At 54.7% G+C, this 27,122-nt stretch overlaps 4 protein-coding genes across 4 annotated transcripts; 2 read left to right on the forward strand and 2 right to left on the reverse strand.

Annotated features, from left to right (window-relative positions):
- Positions 1 to 3,545: 3,545 nt before the first annotated feature.
- On the forward strand, positions 3,546 to 5,512 carry LMH87_000903 (uncharacterized protein; the record flags this gene model as incomplete). Its single annotated transcript, XM_056198888.1, has 7 exons — positions 3,546 to 3,576; positions 3,629 to 3,646; positions 3,718 to 4,961; positions 5,018 to 5,191; positions 5,241 to 5,265; positions 5,323 to 5,343; positions 5,409 to 5,512. 7 exons carry the CDS (start codon positions 3,546 to 3,548, stop codon positions 5,510 to 5,512), a joined length of 1,617 nt encoding a protein of 538 aa, XP_056055791.1.
- A 1,771-nt stretch (positions 5,513 to 7,283) lies between these two features.
- LMH87_000904 (uncharacterized protein) lies at positions 7,284 to 7,661 on the forward strand (the record flags this gene model as incomplete). The annotated part of the gene is made up of 1 exon (XM_056198889.1): positions 7,284 to 7,661. One exon carries the CDS (start codon positions 7,284 to 7,286, stop codon positions 7,659 to 7,661), a length of 378 nt encoding a protein of 125 aa, XP_056055792.1.
- Positions 7,662 to 8,797: 1,136 nt separating this feature from the next.
- Positions 8,798 to 10,558, reverse strand: LMH87_000905 (uncharacterized protein; the record flags this gene model as incomplete). Its single annotated transcript, XM_056198890.1, has 1 exon — positions 8,798 to 10,558. One exon carries the CDS (start codon positions 10,556 to 10,558, stop codon positions 8,798 to 8,800), a length of 1,761 nt encoding a protein of 586 aa, XP_056055793.1.
- Positions 10,559 to 21,974: 11,416 nt separating this feature from the next.
- Positions 21,975 to 24,272, reverse strand: LMH87_000906 (uncharacterized protein; the record flags this gene model as incomplete). The annotated part of the gene is made up of 6 exons (XM_056198891.1): positions 21,975 to 22,061; positions 22,114 to 22,615; positions 22,681 to 23,424; positions 23,479 to 23,497; positions 23,699 to 23,748; positions 23,806 to 24,272. The coding sequence occupies 6 exons, from the start codon at positions 24,270 to 24,272 to the stop codon at positions 21,975 to 21,977; spliced, it is 1,869 nt and encodes a 622-aa protein (XP_056055794.1).
- Between the last annotated feature and the right edge of the window lie 2,850 nt (positions 24,273 to 27,122).

The raw sequence follows: 27,122 nt of genomic DNA on the forward strand, positions 1-27,122 counted from the left end.
GCTAATCCTCGCCCAAAGCTGGGGGCGCGGTCTGGTATTATCGGCAGCGGACAGGACGATACATCAAGTCTGAGGCTGTGTAACCCATGGGTGAGGAAAACCAAGCGGGCCCAGGATGTAGTACGGAGGTGAGGTGCCGGGCAGGAGGTCCAAGACTGATGCGATATGTTCAAGTGTGGGCGCGTGCTGTGACGAAGAGTTGCAAGTGCGATGGTGACGATGCAGGTCGCGTTTCCTCTGCTACAGAAAAAAAAGGAACAAGATGAAAAAACGTGGGAGGCGAGATTTCTGGCCTTGCAACCCGGGAGAGCGGTTCAGTGGTCGCTGGGCGGCGGCGCAGACAGGGAACAGGTCAGGGAGGCGTGGGAGGGCACCCACACCAGTCCACCACCACCACCAACGAGGGCTGCAACTGGTAGGGGTGCGCGGTCCGTCCTGGAGCCAGGATCAGGATCAACAGCCGGAGAAATACCCAGTAAAGAGGACCACAAGACCCAGTGTTGCCGGTAGTGTGGTTTGGGTTTTCTTTTTGTCCTTTCAGGCTGTGGGCGGTCTTTGTCTCGATGAATCGCGCGTCGAGAATGGGGATCGTCGCGTGGCGTGGCGCAAAGCCATGTGTTGGCCAAGGCTGCAGATGACAATGAAGGGGAAGGAGGTAGAGAGGGAGAGAGAGGACAAGACCAACGGGTTCTACCGCTCTTCCTTTCCTTTTCTACTTGCTCAGCGCGGCGGCAGATAATGATGATGCCCGTTGGAATTTCTCTATGAATTTCTTGTGGCAGGTGACAGACAAGGGGAAAAAAAGAGGAGAAAACAAAGTCAGGCTACGGAGTACGGGAGTCGAATGGGGAGTACCAGTAGTGACCTACCGTGCCTAGGTACGTAGTAGTTACTCAGTACTGCTATTAGTATCCTACTGGTAGACGCGAGGCGGGAGAGACATGGCGGACAAGGACATGGGAGGACGGGAGCGGCTGAAGCAGCCCATGACAGAAGGAGGGGGCCAAGGTGTTCCTTGCAAAAGAGACCCGTATCGTCTATTGCATTGTAGCATTCGATGACCGCAATGGCGCAGCTGATGCGAGATGGGCTAATAGTTAGCCGGTGACTAGCCAAAGAGGGGAGGTCGAGCTTGGTCAGCTAGGCGGAACAAGTTGGCGAGACGGGCAAGTGACAAGTTGCCAGGAGTTTGGGAGAGGGCATTCTGAGATGGAGGTGTGGGCGGACGGGGCCATTTTCACTCCCAGGCAAAGCAAGCCGCGGCGCCAGCATTGAGCAGCAACCAAATTAGCGGTACCAGGTGTGCCAGGTGCCGTGCCCAGCGGCGGGTTCTCTTCCCTCATCACTTTCCCTCCGCCAAAACGCCTGCTTGGCTTGACTTGGTTGGCCTGCAATATCGGCAGTTTCAGTGGTTTGCCTGCGCTGCGGGGGCAAGCCGCCACCCAAGCACGGCTCCAGCATGTTTCAGTGGCTTGCAGGGGTTCGGTCCCCAAGGACCCCCCTCCCATGGCCGCCGCCTGTACCAGTAGTTACCCAATACTTGGTTGTGGGTGGCCCAGGCGTTCAAGTGCGTGCAGTAGTTGGCTGGTGGATTGGGAACTGAATCCCAGGTACCCGGGAGAGAGATTCAGTAGGCGAGGCCCCCTGATGAATTATAATGAGGCCATGCTCCATCGCTTCTGTTTCGTTTGTTTGCCACCGGAAGGCTGCATTTTGCATATGCGATTTCTAATTTTTTTTTTCTTCTTCATTTTTTTTTCTTCATTTTTTTTTCTTCTCGCCATCTCTCTCGTGCAGCCGGCTGTCACCTTGGTCACACTCTGTTTGGTCGCCGCCGAACGGGTACTCGCAGCCAGAAGATCGAAGCACCTGGTTGTTTGCTCCCCAGTCAACCCAGTCCAGCCAGGCAGGCCCTTGCTACCAGTACCTGTCGAACTAGTAGAGTGTCCAGGGGCTCGTCCACAGGAAAAGCCCCCAATTTCTCGGCAGGGCCATGCCTGGCACCTGGTCTTCATTTATTATGCACTAACTACTTATCCGTATCAATTGCACAACGGGCTCATCTATTATAATGAACATGTGCATGGTTATCAAAATGCAATCCGACCGATCAACATGGCCCAGTAGCCTCGCCTCGATGGTCAGCCAACCAACCAACTCAACTGCCGTGCAACACCACCGCTACCACCACCACCACCACCACCATCCATCGATATGCACCCGTCTCCGGATACATCTCGCCTCTTTCTTCCAGACGTGTCGAGGCTCAAATCATCACCGCTGTGATGGGGCACCACCCCAGACCCTCAAGGCCACCCACTCCACTGCCAGACTCTGTCACAGGCGCCTATGCACAAAGCTACCGAGGTGTCGGCCAACCACGGCCGTGTCGCAGGCAAGATAGCAGCTCATCAGCTGTCCCGATACCATGATGCAAAGAGAGGGGGCGGCCTCCAGGAATATAATTCTTGGTCTTCATCCACATTGGTGGGTGTGTGGCTGTAACGTCTATTGCTCAGCCTCTGAATGGGTGGCGTCTTTAGCCCAGCCGGACAATGGTCGCCGACCACTGCAAACCCTCTTTGCCTCTCCTCTCTGCATGGATGCGTCAGGCTGCAGATGAACCGGCCCCAATCTTGTTTCCCTTGGCTTCGATCGACACCTCTCAAACTTTGTAACAAGGTTTCATTTTTGACGGGTATCCAGCGTGGGCCGATCTTGGCGATGGCCTCTGAACGGGCACGGACGGGGTAACTACACTGTCCCTGGTTACAGCTTGTGCATGCGTATCGTTCTGGACCCTTCAACTACCCGCCTGCTCTACCAACACGCGAGACAGCAGACTACGCGACAAGTTGTATGCTGTCGTCCATGTTCGTATTTCACTCGTTGTACAATGGCTCCGTACATGTCCTTCAGCGACGGCTTGTACACCACTATAGAACACCACTTTCACGGTTGACTGCCATTCTGCATCCTACGTCATGATGGTTATGAATCATGCTCCTCAATCTTCACCCCAGGCCTCCCATTCAACCGTTAACGCTGCACAAACCACTTGACCACTCCCATCTCTCCTGTAAGCGCCCGACCTTGACCCTTCTCCACGCCGGCGCCAACTTGCCTCCCAGACCATTGGCCAACCTGACCCCTGCAAGCCAAGTCCGCGATGCTCATTGGCTGAAGCTCCAGCGGTGCACTCTTGGCGGGGAGCTTCTCCAAATTGCTGCGAGGCTGGCCCTGTATGCTCGTAGCTGTTCCCCAACTTCTGCCTTTTTTTTTTCTTATACTGCGTTTTCTCGTTTCTATCCTTTTTCTTCTCAACATTCTGACCTCCAAGCTTTAACCACCTACTCATTTGTTTGCATTGCTGCCCGAAAGTTCTGTGATATTCTATCCCTGGCATATTCAGCCCTGTACGACGCAGCACGGAAGCGGGGAATATCCGGCGACAAGACGCTCGACAGCTGATATTCTCACTCTACATTCTGTTCTGTACATTATCCTTGAAACATTGATTTTTGCGGCCTGCGCATATTCTCAACATGTCTGCACAACCTCAAAACTTCTACCCTCGTGAGCCCCTTCCACTGCCCTCATCTGCTACCCTCTGCTAACCGTGTCGCAGCCCCTCCAGGTGCCGCTCGTGCGTTTGCCCTGCCCCCAGCCTCGACTCTCTTCCGTCATCATCCCTCTCTAACATTATATGTCGTGTAGCCTCGCAGCAGACACCTGAGAGCCAGCGTATTTACTCGCCGCCGCCCACCACATCACCCCCAGCGACGCAGTACGCGCCGCCGCCCACCTCATCACCATCCACCCAGCGCCAGTACGCACCGCCCCCGACCTCTTCGCCGCCCATCCAGCAATACGCGCCTCCTCCAACGTCTTCACCACCCATCAAGCAGTATCCCGCTCCCCCGTCTGGTGGCCAAGCGCAATCTTATCCCCCGCCGCCCTCATCGACCGGCCCAAGCAAGCAGTATGCCCCTCCGCCGCAGCAGACGCCCTCCCCTCACTACGCGGCGCCGCCATCCAGTCCTCCCCAGCAACAGCAGCAGCAGCAACAGCAGCAGCAGCAGCAGCCGCCTCAGTATGCCAACCTCACCATGAGAGCTGGCACCGGTCAGGCTCACCAATCGCCTCACAACTCGCAGCAGTACGCCGAGCCCCCGCCTGCGTTTTCCAGCTTTAACCCCGCCTATCCGCCTGAAAAGGCCGATGCCCATCAGCTGCGCCAGCCTCAGCCGCAGCAGCCACAGTTTGCTGCTCCTCCCACGTACCCAAATCAGGACGCCGGATATCCTGCTGAAAAGACAACGGCAGCAGCGCAGCATTCTCAACAGCACCAGCGGCAGCATTCTCAGCAGCAGCAGCATTCCCAGCAGCACCAGCAGCAGGTCGTCAACCGGCCGCTGAGCCAGCTCTCGGCCCAGACCGGCGCCTCGGCCCCAGGGTCCGCTGCCGGTGCTGCCGGGTTTGTCGGCGCCGTGGCCACCAACGACGATGTTGGCACCTTCAATGGCGGCAGCTACCGCATCAGCCACCGCGACTGCAATACCATCCTGACCATCCAGCTCGCCATGGGCTGCCCGCTCGGCGCCAAGCCCGGCGCCATGATTGCAATGTCCCCCACCATGACCCTGCGCGGTGAGCTCAAGTTTAGCGTCAAGAAGATGATTGCCGGCGCCGAGCTCGGCCAATCCCACTACGTCGGTCCCGGCGAGCTGCTGCTTGCGCCGCCCATGCTCGGCGACATCACCACCATCCGCCTCGACGGCACCGCCCAATGGACCTGCGGCCACGACGCCTACCTGGCCTCCACCCAAGGCGTCCACAAGGACCACAAGCGCCAGGGTCTCGGCAAGGCCATGTTCAGCGGCGAGGGTCTCTTTGTCTACAAGATGAGCGGTACCGGTATCGTTTGGGTGTCCAGCTTTGGTGCCATTATCCGAAAGGATGTAAGTGCTTGCGATCGCTCACCTTCTCGTTCCACAGTACTGACAATTCCAATCAGCTCGCGGACGGAGAAAAGTACATCATCGACAATGGTCATCTGGTCGCCTGGAACACAAAGTATATCTTGGAGCGTGTTGCTTCTGGTGGCATCATTTCCAATCTCGCCTCTGCAGAAGGTCTTGTGTGTAAATTTACCGGCCCAGGTACCGTCTACATGCAGACGCGAAATGGAGTAAGTCTTCTTGATATTTCGGTCATCTACATAGTGCTAACTCTGTCAGCGCGCCTTTGCTGCTTTCATGGGCGGTCAGGCTTATTCAGGCATCTAGCCGACAAGCGGTTCGCAGGTTGGCTTTTGTACAGGCATCTATCTTATTTCTCAGGGTTAGCATATCAACCGATTTCGAGCGTTTCATTGAATACAAGCTGTTTATTTTTTCTCGCTTTAGAGTGCCTCGCCACTACGTCTTGCGGGCAGATCTCGTGCCTTCCCTCACTCACTTCAGCGGCGTCGCGCCTTCAAACTCTGTTGCTGAGCTGCAACGTCCCATAAACGAGCCAAAACAATATTTTACTGGGAAATATCCCCTGTGCGCAGCTCTCTTTCCCTTTATCATCATACAACCTCTTCTCACAGCCTGTCTCAATTTCTGCCGCTCAGCGATTTCTAGAACCAAGCTCGATATCATTTCCTGGATTCTTTTGGGCGCCGTTGGCAGTCTTCCACCTGACTCTACCTCTTCAAGCAAAGGCAAAACCAGTGTCGTCCATCAGCGAAAACAAAAACCGAGGGCTTTATACTCTCAAAGCACTCACGTCTAAACCAAGAGCGTCAGCAGTCCTGCCAAGATCCAAAGCATACCATCACCTGACGATTCGACGTAGAGAATAACATGTTCCATGCCAATACTGCAAAGCCAAACACAATGCGCGCTGCAAAGACAAAGACCAGCTGCACAAAGCCAGCCGGCGGGATAAAGCGCAGCTGTCAGGAACGCGCAGGACCCGATGTCGCTACGCCCAAGGCAATGAAAGACCCCAACTGGAGAACTCGCCACGACGCGAGCTCTTCGACAGACATTGAGAATTTGATGCCCTCAATGGATCAGCTCAACAGCAAAGTCCACCCACAGGCCACTTCATCCTACAGCAATCACAGCTCCCACCAGGACCGAGGCAGCTCCGACTTTTCGATTGTTGACAGATGTTCTTCTGAGGCCTCGTCGGCTTCCGAGAGCTTTGTCAAGATTCTCAAAAAGATCGATTTGGAGCAAGTCGATGGCCGGCAAATGAGTATTTTCGAGCTCGACCTACGCCCAGAGACTCCTACCCCCGCCATTGCAAGCAATGACCGACGATTTGCCAAAGTCTCTCGAAATGCGGCAAGTCATCAACAAGACTCTAGCTCAGCCACTCGAGTGACTGCGTCCTTGCAGGGCACGGATAACACACAAACTCCTGACGTGTTCCAACTTTTGACTGTTGACAGACTCTGTCGTCAGTCGTCCTCAGTCACTTCGTCTCACTCTCCGTTGAACGAATCGCGTGGGATCTACGACAGAGATAAAGACACCGGCGTTCTGTTTGGCCAGTCTGTTCCAGGCGCTCGCGATCGGACACCAGTGGATGGGTCACGCCAGTCCCCTCAAACAGCCATTCGCAACAGTCGTGATCAAGCCTTTCGAAGATTGATTCGGAGACTCAACGGCGATAGTCACTCCAGCACAAGTCAGGCATCGCAGCCACCAATGACAAACCAGGCCACACATAAGCCACCCGCGCCCGAGCTTGCAAACAGGCCACTTGTCAATCTCCGAAGGCCCTTGGGAGGTGGAGGCCGACGCAATCAAACCATATCCGACTTCAAGGTGGACTATTGGGAACATAGTCAATCAAGTAAGACAAGTCATGAAGGCTCTGAAGCTACCGTGCAGAAATCCAGCAGCCGAAATACTTGGAATCCGAAGGCGAGAGAATTTCTCTCCATAGGTCATCAACAAAACTCTCGACGTCCACCTTTGTCCAACACTGGCGTCTCGGGTTCGCAAGAGGCAGCATCGAGCAACTTCAGCGCATTGCCAGCACACTTTATGGCGGCATGGACGAAACCTAATGCGCAACCCTTTGCTCCATATCAGTCTACCAGTGATCAAGACTCTGTTCCTAACGGTACCTTCAATCCACCAGTGCCAACAGCTGCCCCAGCCTGTAACATGGGACTTGGTCCGGAAACTTTTAGCCTTACTCACTTCCTACCTGGAGGCTCAGCTCTACAGCCACACTTCTTTACTGCACAGCATGTGCCTAGTATCCAAGCCCCGATCATGCCTTTTGGGAGCTTCTCAGCGCAGCAAGCTGCGGCACAGCAACTCGCTGCGCAGCAGATTGCGGCTCTCCCATACCTTGCCTCCCTTGCATCTCTCGGCCCGCCTCCGTCGCTCTTGACCGGACTGGAAAAGCCCAACTTGACAGCCAATATCCGCCGGCCAGCGGTCCCGAAGCCCACGCTGCCTAATGCTGGTGCCCAGCTGGCATATGAGGAGTGGATTGAGTGGCGAAAGGCCAACGAACCAGGATATGCCGTTGAATGCAAGGCCCGACAGCAGCGGAGATCTCAAAGAGTCAAGGGCCCCAAAGAAGGCGGCGGAGATAAGCCCGCGGAATCCTGCCTGGCACCAGTCACAGCCGTAGCTGCTTCATGATTGCTCTGGTACCTGAAGGCGCCCGCTTGCGTGTGCCTCTTGACCACTGCGTCATTACCCTCTCACAGGTGCATTCGAGCGAATGCGTTCCGTTTAGTCTAGAGGGAATAGTTGTTATTTTACGGCTTGATTCTCTTGTCAATCATTTTCATAGGTCTCCTGGTTGATTTTGTTGGGACAAGGAGGACGAGGGGTGAGTGTATCTGGTATTGCAGGACTACCAATTGGATTATCAATGTTGTGCCGAATATTATATAGTGTTCTAACAGTCTCTGCCTCTTCTCTATGCAGACAATTAAAAATGATTTACTAATATCGCATCTCCATGTCTTAAGTCAGCCTACAGGTGGCGAGATGTCCCTGTTTTTCATTAGCCCGAGTGCGAAAGGATGCCGTTGATGTGTAAGTAAGAGCCCATTGATGGAATCCTTGATCCGTCCGGCCCCCTTCAGCCCCAGCCTCCATCCCCCCCAAGACGAGGCTCTGAATCCTCGGAGTCGCTCGGTATACCGGAAACCGCCTCACCCGGTCCTGATACGTCACAAGAAACGCCTTGGCTGATTGATGGTGGGCTGCTGGTGGTGCTGCTGGTGGTGGTGGTCGGGGTGGTCGGTCGCGTCCCCAAACTGGCCAGGCGTCCCTCTTCTCCTTTCCTGATGGTGAAGCGTTCCATTTCATACAGCTCTACATGTAGTCCCGTCACAATCTAGAGAGTAAAACATAAAAAGGAAGAGTACTGTTTAATTAAAAAAAAAACAGGTTTCAATTCGTACGCTGTCGTACCATTCATCCAAATGTGTTGTGAAACGTCCAACTAGTATAAAAGTAAAGATAATGAGCAAAACAACAAAAGCCGACCCTGAGTAAATCTCTGTATATATATAAGAAGACCGATGATATAATAAAAAAGGTGTATCCCAAGTGTTTGAAGGAAATTGAAGAGGAAAAAGGTATAAATGACGAAGTATTCTCGGAACAAGACATACAAAAACGTCACCATTCTTTGCCCAAAGAGTAAAAATGCAACCTGAAAAAAAAGGACAAAAACCCGCTTCGCTAAAAGAAAAGATGTCATGACAGTGTAGACCCAAGTTTATATAGCCTCCATTCCTTTTTCTTGTTCTTTTTCTTTTTCATCATGACCGACTCCAAGCGTTGCATTCCTCGCCCTCGGCATCCTCGTCGTCGGCACCGTGACGAGCCATCGAGGCTCGCCGGGCAGCGCCCGAGGTAACGCTGGTGCGCGAGCCGCCGGAACGACCACCGCGGGAGCTGCCGCCCTCACCGCGCAACGGGTTGCACAGCTTCCAGTCGCCGTGCGAGGTCTGACGCGTCACGTTGACGCCATCGCTAGCCGCCCAGTCGGTGAGTGTCCAGTCGCCAGGACCGCCAAAGGCCACGGGGGGTTCCTCGCCGCTGGCGGCTCGCTCGAGATGCAGGGCAACGTGCTCCATACGGTCGTCCCAGGCGTTGGGACCGTGGAACTCAGAGGGACAGCCCGATGCAGGGCACAGCATGTATGTGGGCAGCTGGCAGCGCGTGCGGGCGGCGCTGGCTTGGAGCTCGCGCATGCGGTCCTCAATCTCACTAGGGACGGGCTTCCTTGAGCCAGACCCCATGACGGGGCTGCCTTCGGGAGCCAAGTGCATGCGGCGGATGTGCTGGGTGTAGAGATCTTTGCGGTTAAAGATGGAGCCAAAAGCAGGGAGCGAGGCGGCGCGAGCGCGCGTCGAAGGCCCACGAGTCTGGCCGCAGGTTCCCTCGGTGCAGATCCAGTAGCGGAGAGCTAGGTGCTGCGAGGCAACATGGCGCTTCCACTCGTTCTTGGACGCGAATCGCGAGGTGCATCCAGCGTAGTGGAAGACGCAGAGGAGCGGTCTTGTGTGCTCAGACTTGATATGCTTCTGGAGAGTAGGGATGTCGCGGAAGGTCAGGTTGCAGGCTGTGCACTCGGGAATGGTGCTTTCTGTCAGGGTTCTCATGGAAGGCAGAGTGGTAGTGGTAGTAGCAGAAGAGGGAGTCGGGTATGGTAGAAGAGTTTGGGAAGCGCGGCCGACGCTGACGGGTGACGGGCGACGCTGCTGCTTCTTCATGTCACGGCTGTGTTTCTTGCGGGGAATTGAGACGGAAGAAGCGCGTGTGTTGGTAGTGGCATCATCGCCGGTGCTAAAGGAAGATGGGCTCGAGTGTCTAGCATCGCTATCGATCGAGGGAACAAGCAGGCCGGAAAAGGCGTCGCTGTGTTGGCTGAAGCCGCGAGGCACCGCAGAGCTGGCAGCGCCGTGGCTCAGGTGGTCGCGGCCGTATGGCAGAGGGGCCATGGAAACAAAGGCTGGGTATGCGCTGCTGCTGGAAGTGGTGAGCAAATCCTCAGAAGAGTGCATGTCCGGCTGATTCTCGAAACCAGCACCGAGGTGAGCTATCTGTGAGGCCTGGATGCTGGAGCAAGACATGTCCTGCGCGGCGTAGCTGTCGTAGTAAGGCGCGACGCCACTGTTCCACGACTGTTGGTAGGTCTTGTCGGCGTTGGTCAGCATCGTGGACCACTCCTCGGGAGTGCTGGGACCGTGTGAGCCGTCCATGGGAAAATCGCTTTCAATGGAATGGCTGAGGAGGCTCTGAGTTGGTGAAGACAATGGCAGAGTGTAGGCGGCACTGCGTTGCAGCGTCGCGCTCTTGCTGTCGTAGGAGACGGGGCCAAACGGCGAGGCAGTCTCTGTGGCGCTATAGGCAAAGGAGTGCTGCATACCAGAATGGCAGCTGGAAGCGTCGCCGGCAAAATGGGCAGACTCTTCGAGAGCAGCAGGGGAGATGGATCTCAGGTCGTCAAATGTCAGCGGCTGGTTGACAGCAGGCAGAGTGACTTGGAAGTTGTTGGGGGAGCTTGAGGCCTGCATTCTGTCCCGGGCAGAGGAGAAGGAGGAAACGGGCAGAATATATGCGGGCCAACGACAGGTAGAAGGGTGGTGGGTGGGAGGGGACGAGGGGGCCAAAAAAAGTGAATGCAGGATTCGTTGGTGGCAGAATGAGTCGACCGGCGGCAGCGTTTCTATTTGGGCAACAGATGGCGGCTAGCGCAGAACAATGCTTGCAGCGGCACGTATTGCTATCCTGGGACGGGCTGCTGCGCTGTGGTGGGTGAGGAGCAGGGTGGTTGGTTGGCACCAGGTTTCATGTGTGCGCGTGTTGTGTTGGTAGATGGCTATCTTGGAGAGTTGAGAGTTGCGAGGCTTGGGAAGGTCTGCGAGCTGATTGATGGTCGAAGGGGATGCGAGACGAGATCAGAGGGAAGCGGACCAGAGATAGATATATATTCTGCACAAGAAGCAGATGCAACGATGCCAAGGGTCCACCACCTTCGTCAAGAAGCTCTGAGCTGCGGTCGGGGGGGACGGGGCGTGTGAAGTCTTCCTCGTTGGCTGAGGCGTGCAACGACGCCGTTCTTTTTTAGATCGATGGCGGTATTATTTATTTTTATTCCTGTATATCCTGCGAGTCAAGGTACTTGGCCAGTAACTTAGTTGCAAGCACCATTACGAGATCGGCCGCCAACTAGCAGCCCAGCGCCTTCGCCTCGCCTGACCTGCTGCCGACGACCGAGAGGGGGGGTGGGAGGCTCACCCTCGTTCATGATGCTTCGTTTATCCTGCGACACGCCCCTCCCTCACGCCCAGGTACAGGGTGTCTGGGCTGGTGGCAGGGACCTTTGGCCTTTCATGTCGCCTCCGCTGAACCTCCGCAGCCCTAGCCAATAGCCACTAGCCTCCCCGTGCCTCCGTAGGCTCAATTAGGAAACCGCCGTGGTCCACTGTCCTAGGGCCAACCTTGATGCAGTGTTCGAAAAGGTCCAGTGCTAACTCCGGTGAGTGTGAGTCTGGCTAGCACTGAGCAGTCAAACGGAAGAGGCGTTGTGCTGGTACGAGGAGGCGTTTCGAGGCATGTTCGCAGTAACCAATTTTAGACCGCCCTGGTGACGACATTTGCCATGGCTGTCAAAAGGACCTTGAGCTATCACCGGCATGTCGGTCGCGGCTGTCATGCAACGAGATACCCTTCTCGGCAGCATCATCAGCAGTGCGTTTGTGTCTTGCCGGATTGGCGAGTTACTCGATATTACTGGGCCCCGCAATAGACGATGGTTGCTGTCGTACTCAGTACGTACTCCAGCACGTTATCCAGAAGGCAGGGCGCAAGGCGGAGGCGCCCAACGGTTAGGATGGTGGGCACACTCAAGTCTGTCGATGCCGCCAGTATTCCGTGCTGTACCAGGCAAAGGCTCCCCCACTGAGTCAAAATGACGCTAATTGCGGCGGTTTGGCTGGCCATGTCACCTGCACGTCGTTTACTGTACGTGTGAGTGTTGCGCGGCGGTTGATTGCTGCGCTGGAGCAGGCATCGTGCCCTGGAAATAGCAGCCGCAGGCGTACATTTGGCCCCCAGAACCAAGCCGCTTCAGGCATGAGTTATGGTTGCGAGGACATCTAGTCTGTCGCCCGCTGTCGTATCGTGTCCAGGGCTAGCGAGAGTTTAGTGGCTCAGCGACTCGAGATCTCGGCCTGACAATTGGCCGGGAAACATGACGGCGACGACTCTTGCGCCTTCTGTACTCTGAAGCAACAGCTGAATCCGATTTTGACCCAAAACAGGCCAACTATTGTGAGATTGTACGAAGCTGCCATCGCTGAATCGGCCGGCCATGTCCCGTCTGGGGACTAAAATAGCGCCTGTCCACTGTAACGAGTGTCAACAAGTAGTGGATTGGGCCGGTCTGTTCTGTAGCGTCGGGCTCGTCTAACTGCTTCCCACTGGTACCCGCAGTACTGGTAGTGCGGTGCCGTGGCTTGCTAGCAGGGCTTGTCGGTGAGTATTCCGCCTTCCGGCCGCCCCCTCTGCGCCGCGTAGACAGGTGAACACCGGTGCTAATATCCACTAGGTTCATCAGTGACGCGACGCATGTTGCGTAATGCTGGGCGGCACATGGTGGCACACAACAGTGCTGGTGTCTGCTGGCAGTACTGTGACGTGATGTGCATAGGACTCGGAGCCCTGTGCAGAAGCTCACAGTGGGAGCGAGCAGAGCGACGGTCAGTCCGGGTGGTGCAAGCCCTCACGGAGTCTCCAATGTGCAGCTGGTTACTTTTGGGCGATCTGTGACCACAGGAAGAGGCCACGGCCAAGGCACACAGCAACGAGCAATCAAACTTCTAAACTGGCCGGCCACTGGGAGCTTGAGAGTCACCGATTGGGTCGTAGCTGAAAAAGGACGCCAAAAGTCAGGCAGCGCCTTAGCTGGAAAGGCGACAGGGACGCAGGTCAAAGTGCCCTTTGGTGCCCTTTTACAGGGCTGAGAGCCACATGGGGGCGTGCGTGCGATAAACTGTGCGGCACAGTAAAAGCAGGCTGGCACACTCGTTCAAGATCGCCCCAACTCGGGCATAGCTGGGTTAGGATTCGAGGCGAATCATGCCGAGGAGCCAAAGCTAACCATATTTACACAACGAATTGGAAGGCTCTTTTCTGTTTCTGAGAAGCCGATATTGGTGATGAAGACTGTTGCCGAGCCGACTTTGATTTGAGATGTTTTTCTAGCAACTTGGCAGGGGCCGGCGAGGCAGGGCCATGTCGAGATGCTGGCATCGAGAAGCTCCGGGCCGATTCCGCCCAATGTGGAATCTGGTGTGGCGACGATGGCTGAGCCGAAATTGGCGGTGGTTTCCACTTGAATCAAGGTGAGGCTTGGAATCTTGCTCAGCGTGACGCTCCTGGCTGCCTTCACAAAAGAAATGGCAATTTGTCTCTATCATTGGATTTGGGTACTTGAGATCTGCGCGTGGCCTGGCCGGTGCGGGCCAATGTCTAAGTTGATGCCTACCTCCTGCATCGCGGGATCCTTCTAAATCTTCTTTTTTTAGTGCGGCCTTCATGTATGTCGCAGCAGGCTGAGCCAGTCAGTCAGCGCACTGAATGCCTAACAGAAGCATCAACATGGATTCCAGAAGCGAGCTAAACGAGGCGATTGTAAAGCTCAACTGGGGACTTCGTGGCTCATCTTGTTTCCACTCTGCGTTGCATTGTGCAATTAGCCGTTTGCATTGGTTGCGTCACGTTGATTGACGAGCAGTCTCTGTTTTCCTCATATGACCCCCGTCCGCTGAAGTTTGTTTGCGTTCCCTATCCCGTGCTATTGACCATCGTTTAATGCAACTGGCGGGTATTTGTTCGGCCGCAATAGCATAAACGACCTTGTGAAGGCGCCACTGGGGAACAGCTCGGTGGTGGGTGGGACAATGGTGAATGGGAATTTTGCGTAGTTTCCCATGGGTAGCCCACCACGCTAAACCAGCGGCGGGGAGAGAGAGGGGGCGCTCGTTGGTGATGATGAAGCTGGGCAAAGGCTAAGGTAGAAGAGTCATTCTTGATAGCAAATCGTGGATACTTGGGGTGATGTAAGGGAGGAGGGGGGGTGTGGCTGTTTGTTGGCTGCTGGTCAAGACTGAGAGAGCCAGTAAAACGCGCAGGAAACGCGCCCACTCAACGGGCTGGTGCTCGCAGAGGACAGGGGTAGAGCTGCAGACGAGGTGCCCCGCCGTTAGCGTGCTTTGTCAACGATGAGATGGGGGACGGGTGGCTGTATGGCCAATGAGGAGAAGGTTGTAACGAGAATTTATGGGGGTCCGCCAACGGCTGGCAGGGCAGGGCAACAGCGAAATCAGCCTGCGCTGGTCTGATGTGCTAGCGTGCTGGTGCTAGGTAGGAGGTAGCCTCTGATACAGTGGCAAAGTGGGCAGCGACCCGACAGCGACTGGAGCACCCGCAGGCGGCCAATGCCCTGTATTTTGATGGTGTTCCAGGGCACCAGCCTGCTACCAGTAGTGACAGACCACCCCAAAGGTCCTGCGTCGTCCGCCACTGCCCCTCCATCGTCAGTGGGCTGAACCCGTGGAACTTCTGCCCGGAATACAGTGGATGGACTTCGTCAATACTCACCATGCAAGCTTGCAAGGCAGAGCGATGTATCCGTACTGGATTAAGGTTCTTCTCTCTATTTAGCGTACCGGTAGCTCAGGGAGACGGGCCGGGTCTTACAGGATGCCCCTGCAGAGTGCCCCAACTGCTCATGCCGCCAAGTCAAACTGGCAGGATGAAGCGCTCTGCACCACACAAGAGGCGCGAGCTTATCATCTACTAGTAGAACCGGTCCTTTGTCGCGGCTCGAGAATATACTGGTGCTTACTCTCCAACTGGAGCTGAATGGCATTTATACGAGATGCAACCCTTTCTTCGTCTATAATGGAACCCGTCACATCACACATCACCCATCACACATCACCCATCACACCCATCACCCATCACACACATCATACATCCCGGTGATCCTGTCTGTGTAAAGATTGATTTGCAGATTCTCAAGACAAAAGTAAATCGCACTGCCCCAAAACTCATCGCCCAGGAAATAGATGACGTCCGACGGCCCCGCGTGGAGAGGGGGCCAAGGGACGATGTTTCCTGGGGCGGTAGTCTGGGGGCGCATGGGCTCTCAGTAACACGATGAGCTTGGCCTTTTTTTTTCATGCCCCTGTTTGGCAATACCCGCGCGGTATGACCTCCATGGTTCGCCTTGGGACCACGTTTTGGCTTCTGCCCATCCTGACTGCAGGTTGGAGTCGTTCAATGACCCGTCGGCTCGAACCCGCTCGAATCCTTCCGGGTATCGCTCGGTAAAGTCGCGGGCATGCTCTGTCTCTCTCTCTTTCTCCGCAGCTCATACGGACATCGTCTAAAATCTCCCACTTTGGCTTACGGCCAAACGGGGTGCATGCAGGCAAAGGGCGCTCTCTGCCTTGGGAATGTGATGTAGCTTCATCTCGTACTGTTTTGGACAGGTGCAAGCAAGTCGCCCAGCCTCGCTGTTGATGACGTGCTGACTCGACAGCGTCGAGTGATGGTACGCCCTCGGAGAAAAGTAACCAGGAAATGGTTTACAGATCAATGATTCCAGTGCTGACTTCCCACTTTCCGTGGGGACTAGGAACGCAGTCAAGCTACTGGTATTGTTGGCCGACCGGCAACCATCCTGTTAGAGGAAATTCTATGGAGTCATTTACGGATGCCGTTTCCAAGTAGACCCAAGCTGCTTCGAATCAAGTCCATTTTCCTATGCTGAGCCCCGATATGTGTGTGATCTTGCTAGTCCACGCTAGATACGTAACTAAGAATTGGGGGCGGAATTGCCTGCCGCCACTGTACGAAGCTCCAGTCGGAGCTACGGACGCCCGGCGTTGCGGCGTACCATAAACGAGAGATACACCGTGAAGGCGAAGAGAGCAAGTTTGTCTGGTCGTGTAGGGTATTGCGTGTTGATACACAGTCTGTACCAACTTGAGCCTCATCTTCCCTGTTCTCACTCATGCGCGAGAATAAAAGGGAAGAGAATGAACTGCCACAGCATGTCTCCCTCGGCGCTGTTGACCCTGACTTTGACATTTGATCCAGGCACCAGTCTAAGGGGGCTACAGGCTGTTATGATGTTCTGGAGCGACGCCGAAGGAGGCAGGGGCAGGGGGGCTATCTCGTCATCACATTCTCCGTAATAGCCGCGGAGTTTGGCCCGGCGCTCGCAATTCGGAGTTTTCTTATTTGAACAGCCAAGCCAAGCCACACGGATTGCAGAAAAAAATAAAACAAAAGTTTGAACGAGTGCGATTATGGATACCCTGGCTCTCCTCGCTACTGACATTAGCTCCGTACTTCCGTACCGGAGACAATTGATGAAGGACTCGCCCGAGGCGCCAAAAGCTCCCCAAAGGAAGGTCTACAGCCCAGCTTTTACGGCCCCCATGCAGCTACCGTGTATATTCATCTCTGGTTGGTCGCCTCGATGGCAATCTCAGCTTCGCAGCCTGATATTTGGTAAAATCGTTCCTCCGGATCGTTCTCCTCGAGGAAAACAGGGCGCGCAAGGCGCAATCCTAGGGATACATAGTTGCTGGTACTGGTAAGCACGAATCTACCACAAACTATCGGTCGGCCGAGCACGAATGAAAGAATACATCTACACACCCCTTTCTCCAGCAGGGCAACCACGCGGGCACATTCTGGACCCGCTATGAACGACGAGTGTCACATTCCCGAGTCTACGCACCCCCTCCCTCTCACTCCCTGGGCGCTGTCAATGAGATGTCGAAATGGTGGTGGCACCCACGAACGCCATCTAGCGCGATGCCAACCCACACCTGCTGCTACTTTCTGTTGGTGGCTTCGCGTTACAAGGCGAGAGAGATGGCCCCCATGCCGTCGTTTCTCATGAGTCACCATATTGACTTGGGCAATGTATGTAATTAGGAAAGAGGAGTAAGATGTCACCAGACTACTGCCAAAATAAAGTGCCCAAGGCACCTCTTCTCTGTGTCTCATTTCGGCATCATGGGGCGACAAGGGGCTAGTGACAAAAAGACCCTGGAGAGAGAGGGGGGGGGGGGAAGGCGTAAAAGGCGTGCACCGAGTCCCAGACCCAGGCAAAACGGCCCGTGGAGGCGGGTTCCCCCGATTCGTCCAGCACCGAGACAAGACAGCCAACGCCATCGACACGATCGGCAAGGCAGACCAGAGCTTTTCCACTCGACGCAGAAAGATCATATGGGCTCACAGGGGAATCTACTGGGATGACTTTGTGCAGGATGCTTTGCTCCTCGTGGGAAATGGGACGTGATGTGCAAGGTGCGCCCTGTAACCGCCCAGACCGGCTGTGCATGTGCCTCATGCAACACCCCGGGCGCCGGCGGGCGTTGGCGGACACGTTGGCCGATGCTCTTGCGTCACATATGACTGGGTATTTTCATACTGAAACTCTGATATAAGGACAGGGAGCATAAACTAAGACGAGAAAGAGAATCCACATTAGAAAGCCACCAACAAGATTTTAAAAAAACCTGGTTTCTAATCTACACCAAATCGACAGCCTTCTATGCCTTGTGGGGGGAGTGTGCAACGCAATTTCGTTTTGCCGTAGGCCAGACTGGGCAATCCGTCGGGGGCAACACACACGCGTCGCGCACGTTTTCTTCTTTCGCTACGGCGGGGGGGGGGGGGCTTTTATCAGATTTGACGCTGAGCCGATGGTCGGGTATTTATTACCTAGGTAGGCCGAAGGGGGAAGGGGGGACTAGGAACTTTGGCGTAGCGATACATTCGGGCACAACCCGAGTGCCAAAAAGAAAAGAAAGAAAAAAAATACAGGGGGCTCCTTGTTGGTGTTTGCAGTGATTGGCATCTTTGCTTACTTTATTCCACTTGCCGGTTGTCAAAAATGCTGATCGAGGCGAGAGAGCTGACTGAGTGACCCCCCCCTTTGCTCATAGAACCAGATGCAACACTGTGGGCAAGTTTGAGTGGGTGGTCAGCGAACCCAGCAAAAGCAAAATAATAATAACAATTGGGCTATAAACTCTCATTTCTTTCCATTTTTCTTCTTTCTCGGCCGGTGCGGGTGGAATGGCAGGGAACCCGGGGGCCGAGATGAGCTTTTTCTCAGTCTTTGTCCGTACCACTTTCATCATCAATGCCCCTCCACCTCTCTCTCCTCCCTGCACCGAGATTGGACAACGTGTGAGGTGCTCCGCAATAGACGAGGACCCGATGTCCGGTTCCGCCATGGACCATCTGGGCCATGATCCAACAGCTTTTTGGGGGTTGGGAGACCTTGCCCATCTCACACTGCATCGTACGCGCGTGGGCTCTCTGTCCGCACTGAATACCCAATTCGGCCGTTTTGTGTGGATACGTCCGCCTCAAGTCTCCGATTTCATCATCATAAAAAATTACACGGCTCGGGTCAGAGATGGGGGGGCATTGGGGGCACCCAGATCAAAGATCTAGGCCACAGATAACCACGCAGCCGAATCACGAGAAGAAGGGAAAAATAAATAAAATAAAAGACGTGGCTAAAACACGGCGCCGAATCTTGGGGGCGTTGAGCTTCTGCCCTATGGTATTGCCCTACCAGTACAGGTGCCATTAGATGCCATCACACTTACTGCCTACCATGCCTTTTTGTGTGTCTGTTACTTCTTCAGCCTCCCCAAGTGTTTCAATTCTGCCAGCCCATGGCACCCCTCCATCTTGCGACCAGTATGCATGTCTCTTGTATTTCTGGCTTGCACATGGGTCTACGTACGCAAGCTCTTTTTCTGCCCTACCAGCACAAAAAGCTGCCAACTGCCAACAAGCCCCCGCCCCAGTCTCTCCATCTTTTCTACATTGTGGCCAATGGGAAATAGTTTTTGACGAGGTGGGGAACCAATGCTCTGTCTCCACTCACATCTTTCCCCCCAGCTCTCGCCCTGCACTAAAAAAGCCAGCGTCACCACGACACACACGCCCCCCCCCCTCCCTCTTCACCACCCGCCTGTCTAGAACCGCAGCTATCTCCGGACCGCGGGCGGCGCACTTTTTCCTCAGAGACATTCTATTTTGAGCCACGCCGAAGCAAGTTGTATCTTTATACTCTCACCTCCTTCGACCTCGTCCACGGAATAGTTTACAGCAATATCAATCCCGCACGGTCGCCATCTTGGCATAATCAAAGAAATACAAGCAGAACCAACACGGACAATTTAAAAAAAAACCGCCATTCGGTTCGCTGTGGAGTAAGAACATGTCACCGATGCAGCAAAGTCCCTGCACCTTCTCTGTCGGCCGCTGGGCTGGCCTTACGCCCGGTCAATAGTCTGCGTCCGTGTCCGACGTCCAGCCCTGCGCCCACCATGGCTCCCCTTCCCCTCTCTCATCTTCATTCCGCAATCTGCTTGGTCCTTCTCCAGAGGCTTGTACCCTTTTTTCTTAACCGCTTTGAGGAACATGAGCCGCTGCGACGAATGGCGTCTGTCCAAAGCCCACCAAAAAAAAAAAAACCGTTCAGAGAGCCAATACGCTACTACCACACCCCTGGCCCCCCCCGCTTCCCTCCGTTCAACGCGCCAAATTCAGTTTAGCGTCTCGCTCGCCCGCCTTTTCAACTTTTTCTGGTCCGCGAATCCGCGAATCCGCGAAGAGAGGAGCGTTTAGATGCCGCCATTCTCGCGCTTCCCATTGGCCGCGACCCTCGTCTGCTCTCTGTCCCATTACGCAGACTAAAAAAAGAACCTACTGAAACCTCGTCTGCGTTTTTTTCTTCCTTTTTTTTCTTTGCCCCCATGCAAACGCGTGGCCTAGCCCTGGCCGCCTTGCGCCAGAGAGAGTCACCTCGGTTGCCCAGGCCCCCCCCTTCTTCTCTCCCCCCAAATATCTCGTCGGAGCAACGAACCGACTACGGAAAGGCTCTACTCCGGAACGCCTTGCGGTGGTATTTTGTACGACAAACCCCCAAATTCTAAGTTGTGTGTCTGCGCGCCACATCGACACCCCCCCCTCCCCATTCTCCAGCCTCCGCCATGCTGTATCTGTAGGGCCGCGGCGCACCGGGGGCGGTTGGTACGCCCCAAGAACCATCCGCCTCCTGCATATGGCGCTCGAGGAACTTTTGCCAAATGTGTACCGTACGTAACTGGGAGAGCTTTTGCCCTTCTTTGTCATCTGCTTCGTCATGGCACACGCCCTACACCCTCCCTCCCCCATCGCTCTCCTCGCTTCCCCCCTCGTCGTGGCAGCGATTGCCAGATTCGTCTCGCCGGCGGTGCTATGAAAGAAAAAAACCTCCTCATTCACTTTCCGAGAGGGCACTTTTCGTAGACAAGTCGGATAGATAAGCCCTCTCCGACTAGACAAGCCATCAAATCAAGACCATACTTACCGTGTGTCTCATAACTCGGCTAGTAAACCATCAAATCAGGACCGTATTTACGGTACGTCTCAAGCTGTACACTGCAAGTCGTACCGCCACAACATGTTCTTTACACACGCCACCGCCCATCTCATCACCATCGCCCTTCTTGGCGGCGGGGAGTGAGGGCGTGTCACCATCGCCCCTTTCTGTCCGCCCCAATCGCTTCAGCTCCGAGAGTGTACTGGCAGTAGACAGGGCTGTACAAGAACGTAAACACGCCCATGACCGCGCAATCTGCGTGCACCGTTACATCTCCGGTCCGTTTTAGTATAGAAACACCGCCCGTATAGATGAACCACTCGCTTCATCCTTGGGCTTGGAATGCTCCGCTCGTTTATATGCATCTCCGCGAGCTTCTCACCTCTAGCGTTCAATGCCTCGTGTTTTCTTCTTTGTAAATGGGCCACGTGAAGATTTACTAATGCCTGTGGCTGTGCCCAGTTCAGACGTCGCCGACCCCGTGGCCCCGGGGATGCCCCGAAACTGTCGTCGTGATACTCGTTTTGCTCATCCTTTTGCGAAAGGGCCCCTCGCCGTTGCACAGAATCGGCTGCTGGATCGTTGGATCATCGAATTTTCCGTCCCTCTATTGACGATTAAGCTGGAATCCGTCCGCCCCATCGTCCTCTTGATGTTGACATCTTGATGTTCCCGTTGGCGATCTGGCAGAGCCGGCGCCAACGGACTCCATCTGGATGGCATCATCGAGGCAAACTCAGGGCACCGGCCCCTTCTCTGTAGGCTACCAAACGAGTGTCATTAGCGCCAACAAGCCGAGCAACTACCGCACGCTTGTCAAAAAGTCCCTTCAAGCCATGGCACTGTCGCCTCGGCGCAAGTTGCAGCTAGGGCTATGACTACACCGGTCCTCGTTGGCAAGCCCTTCGCTTCTAGTACTTCCAGGCTCGCATGGCGTGTGCTCCTTCTTTTCCTAGTCAAAGGATAGTATTCTGATTTGTTTCACTTCTCCTCTCGCTTCTCCATATCCGGCAGCCTGTCAGAATTTAACGCCAAGGGGCCCATACCCCTGCGGCCTCATCTGGGGCCCGTCAGGCTCTGCCGTGCATGCCCATTCTGCATTCGCCAGATCCTCTGCCATCCTTCTGGCCTCTTGCGATGCCCGTCGCCAGCCTGATGCTGTTTCCATGTAATAACAGCCCCCAACTGTATAGTGCATCCTTCCGCCCACATCTCTCAGCTAGGCTCCAGCGGAAGCCCTGTTTAAAATGCCATGATTTGTAAAGTGTTATAGTATTCTGCTTAATGCGATCCGCTAGTGTACTTGTCCGTTGTAGCGACCAGAGTGTATACCAAGAAAAGCCAAACAAGCCAACGCCTCCCAATGTAAACTCCAGGTTCAGCCGTGATTCATAATACATTACCCATCATTCAGCATTGTCCAGCTGGCTCCGACTTCATGCGTATTTGTAGCTTACTAATCTTGCCATGTTATACATGTGGCCTTTGCGAAATTCTGACGGCCAAAAATCACTTCAATGGTCCGCCGCATGTGTGGACTCAACGACTTCCTGCGGCCCATTGTCCGTCAGCCCGTTTTCGAGGGCGAGAATCGACATGCTCTGAGCCTTTGCGTTTGGGCGGCGCACCATTGCTCGTAGCTGTGCTTCGTACGCTGGCAGTGGCGCTCATCCGGCTCATTCGTCGCTCAGTATTACCCTTTGCCTCGTCTTCCAGACATCGCCACTGGCTCTTGCTCATCTCCTCCAAGCCGCACTTGCCAAACAAGTGGTTGTCAATGTGATCGAAACGGCGATTCCAGTGACTGCTGCTGCTGCTGCTGCTGTCCCCCCGATTCATCACATCATCAACTTCGATAACCCGCCGGCAGAAACCGCACCAGAATCTGGCATCGCTTTTCGTTCCGATCCGACAGTTCTGTGCCCGCGACTCCAGGTCTTCACTGTGGACCATGTCGTGTGCTTCCTTGAGATGGTGCATAAATGTGAAGCGATCCTCACATATGGCAATGCAGCCGTCTTCATCACACGCCCAGGCCTCCACGCCTGGATGCTGCGTCACTTCGTGTCGCTTCCAGTCGTTTTTGCTCCCGAAGCTCTTATCGCAATCCTTTGCCGTGCAGCCGTAAGGACGGTCATGCCTCTTCATGTGCTTCCTGATTGTCTGATTAGCAATTGTCGCAGCATAGCGCGAGATGCGCCAACATGTGGTCTGGCTCACTTAAGCTCACAAGCTCGATTGCAGACCTTTTCGCACTGGCTGCACGGATAGCGGGATTTGAAACCGGCAATTTCTTCTGGCTCGTTGGAATTGCAAGAACTGTGTTTTTTTGATTCGAGGGCCTGCTCTAGAAGCTCTGCCGGAAACGTCCCGAGATGAGCTACAAGCTGGAAATGGGTCCAGCCATCTTTGACCAGATTGTCATGACAAACTGAATCACCAGGGGCCTGGGAACTTGCGACGGTGAAGCTCCCTCGAGGGACGCTAAACACGCTGCTGTTGTCCACGGCACTCGCGGCCTGGCTTGGTGGCCTCTGTTGTGTCGCAGTCTGGAAGCCAGGATTGTTGACCATTGATGGACCAAAAATGTCCTCATCAGTAGCCGGCACCGGCTGTGTCGTGAACGACTGGCAGGCAAAACCTGGTGTATGGTGTCCTTGCAGCGAGGGTGCGCTCTCCGCGCTAAAGCTCATGTCAGCTTGCCTGCCGAGGTTTTGAAACGAGGGGTATTGCGAATCTGTATGAGAATTTGCGTCGAACGGGTCGAAATATGGCGGGTGCGATATGATTGTACTCGGCTCTTGCTGACTTTGGTACTGCGACGTATCTACGTCCATCAGCGTTGTCGACTCAGCGACGTGGTTGGATGCGCCAGCCGGTGGTACATCCATGCTTGGAGAGGTGAGGTCCTCGGGAGGTGCTGCATCCTCCGAGGGGTCGATACTTTCGGCACGGGGATCTAGTCTACGCGGAGTATTAGAAAGCACGCCGAACGACGGTACTGATGACTGCACTTACTCGACACGATACTCGAGGTCTGCAACCTCAGGCGTGATATGCAGTTTGTGTACCTTGAGCATATGGGTTCGAAAATTGTCTTTTCGGGGCCATGGCTTTGGCGCTGAGACACCGGCGCAATCCGGATGTGTGCACCTGTAGAAAACCTTTGCAGCTCCGTGGACACAAGCTACGTGTCTTTGCAAATCATTGGGTGTGCTGAATCCATCCTTTTTTTTACAGCCAATTATGTTGCAGAGATGTGGGCGTGAATGTGTCATCTTGTGCTTTCTGGAGTCAATGTCAGAAACTTTGAACGGGCTTTCGACCTCGTCTACCGGCACCTACTTGAGACTGGATTGGCTTTTGCATATTCTGTCGCACTGGTTGCATTTAAACGGGCCGCGAAAACCGGTCCCGGCCGTGTTCGTTGAAAAGGTACTGGCAGCATCTGTTGCATTATCGCGCATAGACGGCATATGTGGTCCTGGGTTGCCAATCTGAATACCGCCGAGCATCTGCTGTACCTGGGTGGCACCCACAGCTTCGTGCGCGGCGCCGGTGAGGGAAACCATGTCGTGGTCATAGTGGAAGTGAGGGTCTCCCGGTGTTGACTCGGGAATCGTACCATCCTCTGAGAGAATGTTGTTGGGCTCCCGGTAGTTCATGAGAAGATTCCATGGGGTCTGGGCGCTGGTGCGCGGCTGTCGCTGCCCAGCAAACGTACTCCATGGCTCTTGATGCGGTCCTTGGATTATTTCGTTGATGGTAGGATCGTTCCACCAGGTAGAGTTTTGCATTGACTGCATATCCATGGCGTCGGCCGCGGGAGACCACGCCGGGTTATTCGCTCCATTTTGCTGACTGTTCATACTCGCATGCACCTGCTCAAGTGTGAACGGCGCGGCTGTGCGGCTATGCGAGGCACGCGCAAGGCTCAGGATCGGGGTCTAGTAGATGCTGGGTGGCGCTAGAGCAAGCGAGCATGGGATCGCGCTGCAAAAGTGTCTCTGCGGTGACGTGGGCAGGTGGCGAGGCCCAATATCAGCGTCGTTTGAGGGGCGCAGATGGGACGCCAGGCAGCAACGGGATTGGGCGGTGATGTGATGGCGGGTCTTGGTGTTGCGTCCAGCACAACAGGATTGGACACAGACGCAGGTTGCTCAAACAGAAGTCGTTGATGGAATCGTCAAATGGCGTCCAGGATGAGGATGATATATGATGAGGTCGTCTAACAAAGGCACGATGCCGATGGGGGAGCAAAAAAGGGCCTGAGATGATGTGCAGCAGCCCAACTATTAAAGGAAACCAGGCGGCGGACCAGCAGCGACACGTTTTGGCGCTGGCAGCTGGCAAAGTTGCTCGCCGCTTTTGTGACGACTGGCCTGTGGAGCAGCACATCATATCCTGCCTGCATGGCTCTGTAGCTAGCGGCGGCTTGGGATGAGCCTGACCAGGCTAACTAGAGGTCGGACCAGAACTTCAGACACATGCATCGTGAGCCGGGCGCAGCCGGCGAGAGCGGCAGCACTGCCACCATGCAGACCATAATGCGGGCGTTGATGTCGAGATGCAGTTGGCGAGAGTTGTGGTTCTGCTGCATTCCGAAGCGATCTGTTTGAAACTACCCAAGGTAGGTAGACAGTGCTGCTGGTACCAGGCCCCGCTGGGTGCTTACAGCAGGGAAGGAAACCTGTGACCATGTGAGCGAGTTGCGCGTCGCGAAGAAATTTAATTTAGAACTATCCAAAATTGACGCAAAACAGTGAGCTCCGATTTGAATGGGATCCAGACAAAATAGGGATATACGGCAGCAGAGCGGTTTGCTGGCTCTGGAGACGCAACAGTGAGCCATGGCTACCTATCAGCACATGCAATCAAGGCCAAAGCCACATTTTCGATGCGTTGAGTTCCGCACACAACTTTGTTCCGTCGCCCTTCCTCTGCAACTGGTCGACCTGGAGTTTGTCCTGCTGACGGGGCCCGTGTAAATTAGTCTGTTGTCCGCGACCCGGCACTGTGGACTAGGAGTTGACTTCGTTACCCCCACGATAGCTTCCGCGGCCGTGTCTCCGGGGGGGGGCAGTGTGTGTTCCTAAAAGCGGCGCCACTTTTGCTTCTGTGCGACAACCAAAAAGCCTCTTTCTGCATACATGGCGATAGCATTTTGCGATGATGGCTTTTGCTAGTGTGACCATGGCTGAGTACTTTGGCAACCCTCGCTGTCAATCCCAATAGTGTCAGATTGTTCTCGCGAGTGTTAATGCGCTGGCCAATTTACGCTGTCGCGCAACCTGGCCCGCCTTTACTCATGACATGTGCAGAAGAGCCAGCATAGGTGGCTTGCCGATATTGTGACCGAATCAAACAATCCTTCTGGAACAAAAGTAGCAAACATTCAAATCTTTTCCTGGGTTCTTTCAAGCCCCCAAACCTGTCTCGAGTTCGCTGGTCGCGTCTCTCTATGCTGCTGGGCAGAAATGCGAACCGCAAGGCAAACCCACAAGGCAACCGACTAGCGGGCCTGGCCGCAGAACGGGCCGCCTGCAACCACAAGGCCGGGCTCAGCCTGCCTGTGCCCGACGCTGTGACGAGAGCATCACAGGAATTCGACTGGTCTTGACTTGAAACGACGCAAGGGAATACTCACTTGCGCAACTATAACGTATTCAGAGTGCATGTAGACTTGTTGATAGAGGGCATGTCCGTGATCGTTGATGGCGCAGTCTGCACAGCCCGCGAGGAATTCGACCAGGCAATGACATACTTGTCTTTTGCACTGATGACGTGAATATAGTTTTCCCCCTTGCGCCTTGTGACGACATCGACGTACAAGCAGATACCGAGTCTGATAGGACAATCAGGAGAAGCGCTGCTGGTCCTACTTCCTGTCGTGGTATCCAAAGCTTTGTTTACTAGCTTCGCGTCAATCAAGAAACTGCTCCGCCGCGGCTATGTTAGTATCGGAATGGAGGCACCTCATCAGAAACAGTTAACACGGTCAAATTTTGTTCCAATACAGTGCACCGGGCTAATGAATTCGATTCAGAAGTCATCGCGAGGTTTTCCCTTCTAGGCATACTCCGAAAGCTTTCTCAGCCTAAGCCGAGCGAGAAGAGCAGCAATACAGATTATGCTCTTCAATGCTCAACATCGGGCCACCAAAACTCACTGGTAATGAGGTGTGCAAGACTCAGGCCTGCATCCACCAGGGTTTCATGCCCGCTTGCCGAATGTAGACTCGACACGCTCGCGCGGGTGGCTGAGCTAGCGGCCCAGTTCCGATGGGAGGTGCAGAAAAGCAAATGCCCGTCAGGCCTCACGAGCAGCTGTATCGGCATGGTGTGTGCGAAATCTCGGCGCTGCATACCACAGAAGCAACCAGTGACCTATTTGTATCTCTTTCCCTCTACACGACGTCTCCCCTTTCCTCTTTTCTCTTCTGTCGTTGCACTGAGCGCACCCCCTCGGGACAAAACAAATTCGTAATTGTATCCGTGCTAGTGAGCTTGCCGACAAGCCTTCTGTACTTTCTTGATTTTTCGGTACTCGATAGCTGCATATGAATGTGAAGGAGGGAACGAGGGGACTAACAAAAGACTGCTACTCTGTCTCGCCAACGTCTGGCAGGGGTGCAACACGACTGCTACCACCACTCCATCACA

Source organism: Akanthomyces muscarius, chromosome 6, assembly GCF_028009165.1.
Source record: "Akanthomyces muscarius strain Ve6 chromosome 6, whole genome shotgun sequence".
Classification (NCBI taxonomy): domain Eukaryota; kingdom Fungi; phylum Ascomycota; class Sordariomycetes; order Hypocreales; family Cordycipitaceae; genus Akanthomyces; species Akanthomyces muscarius.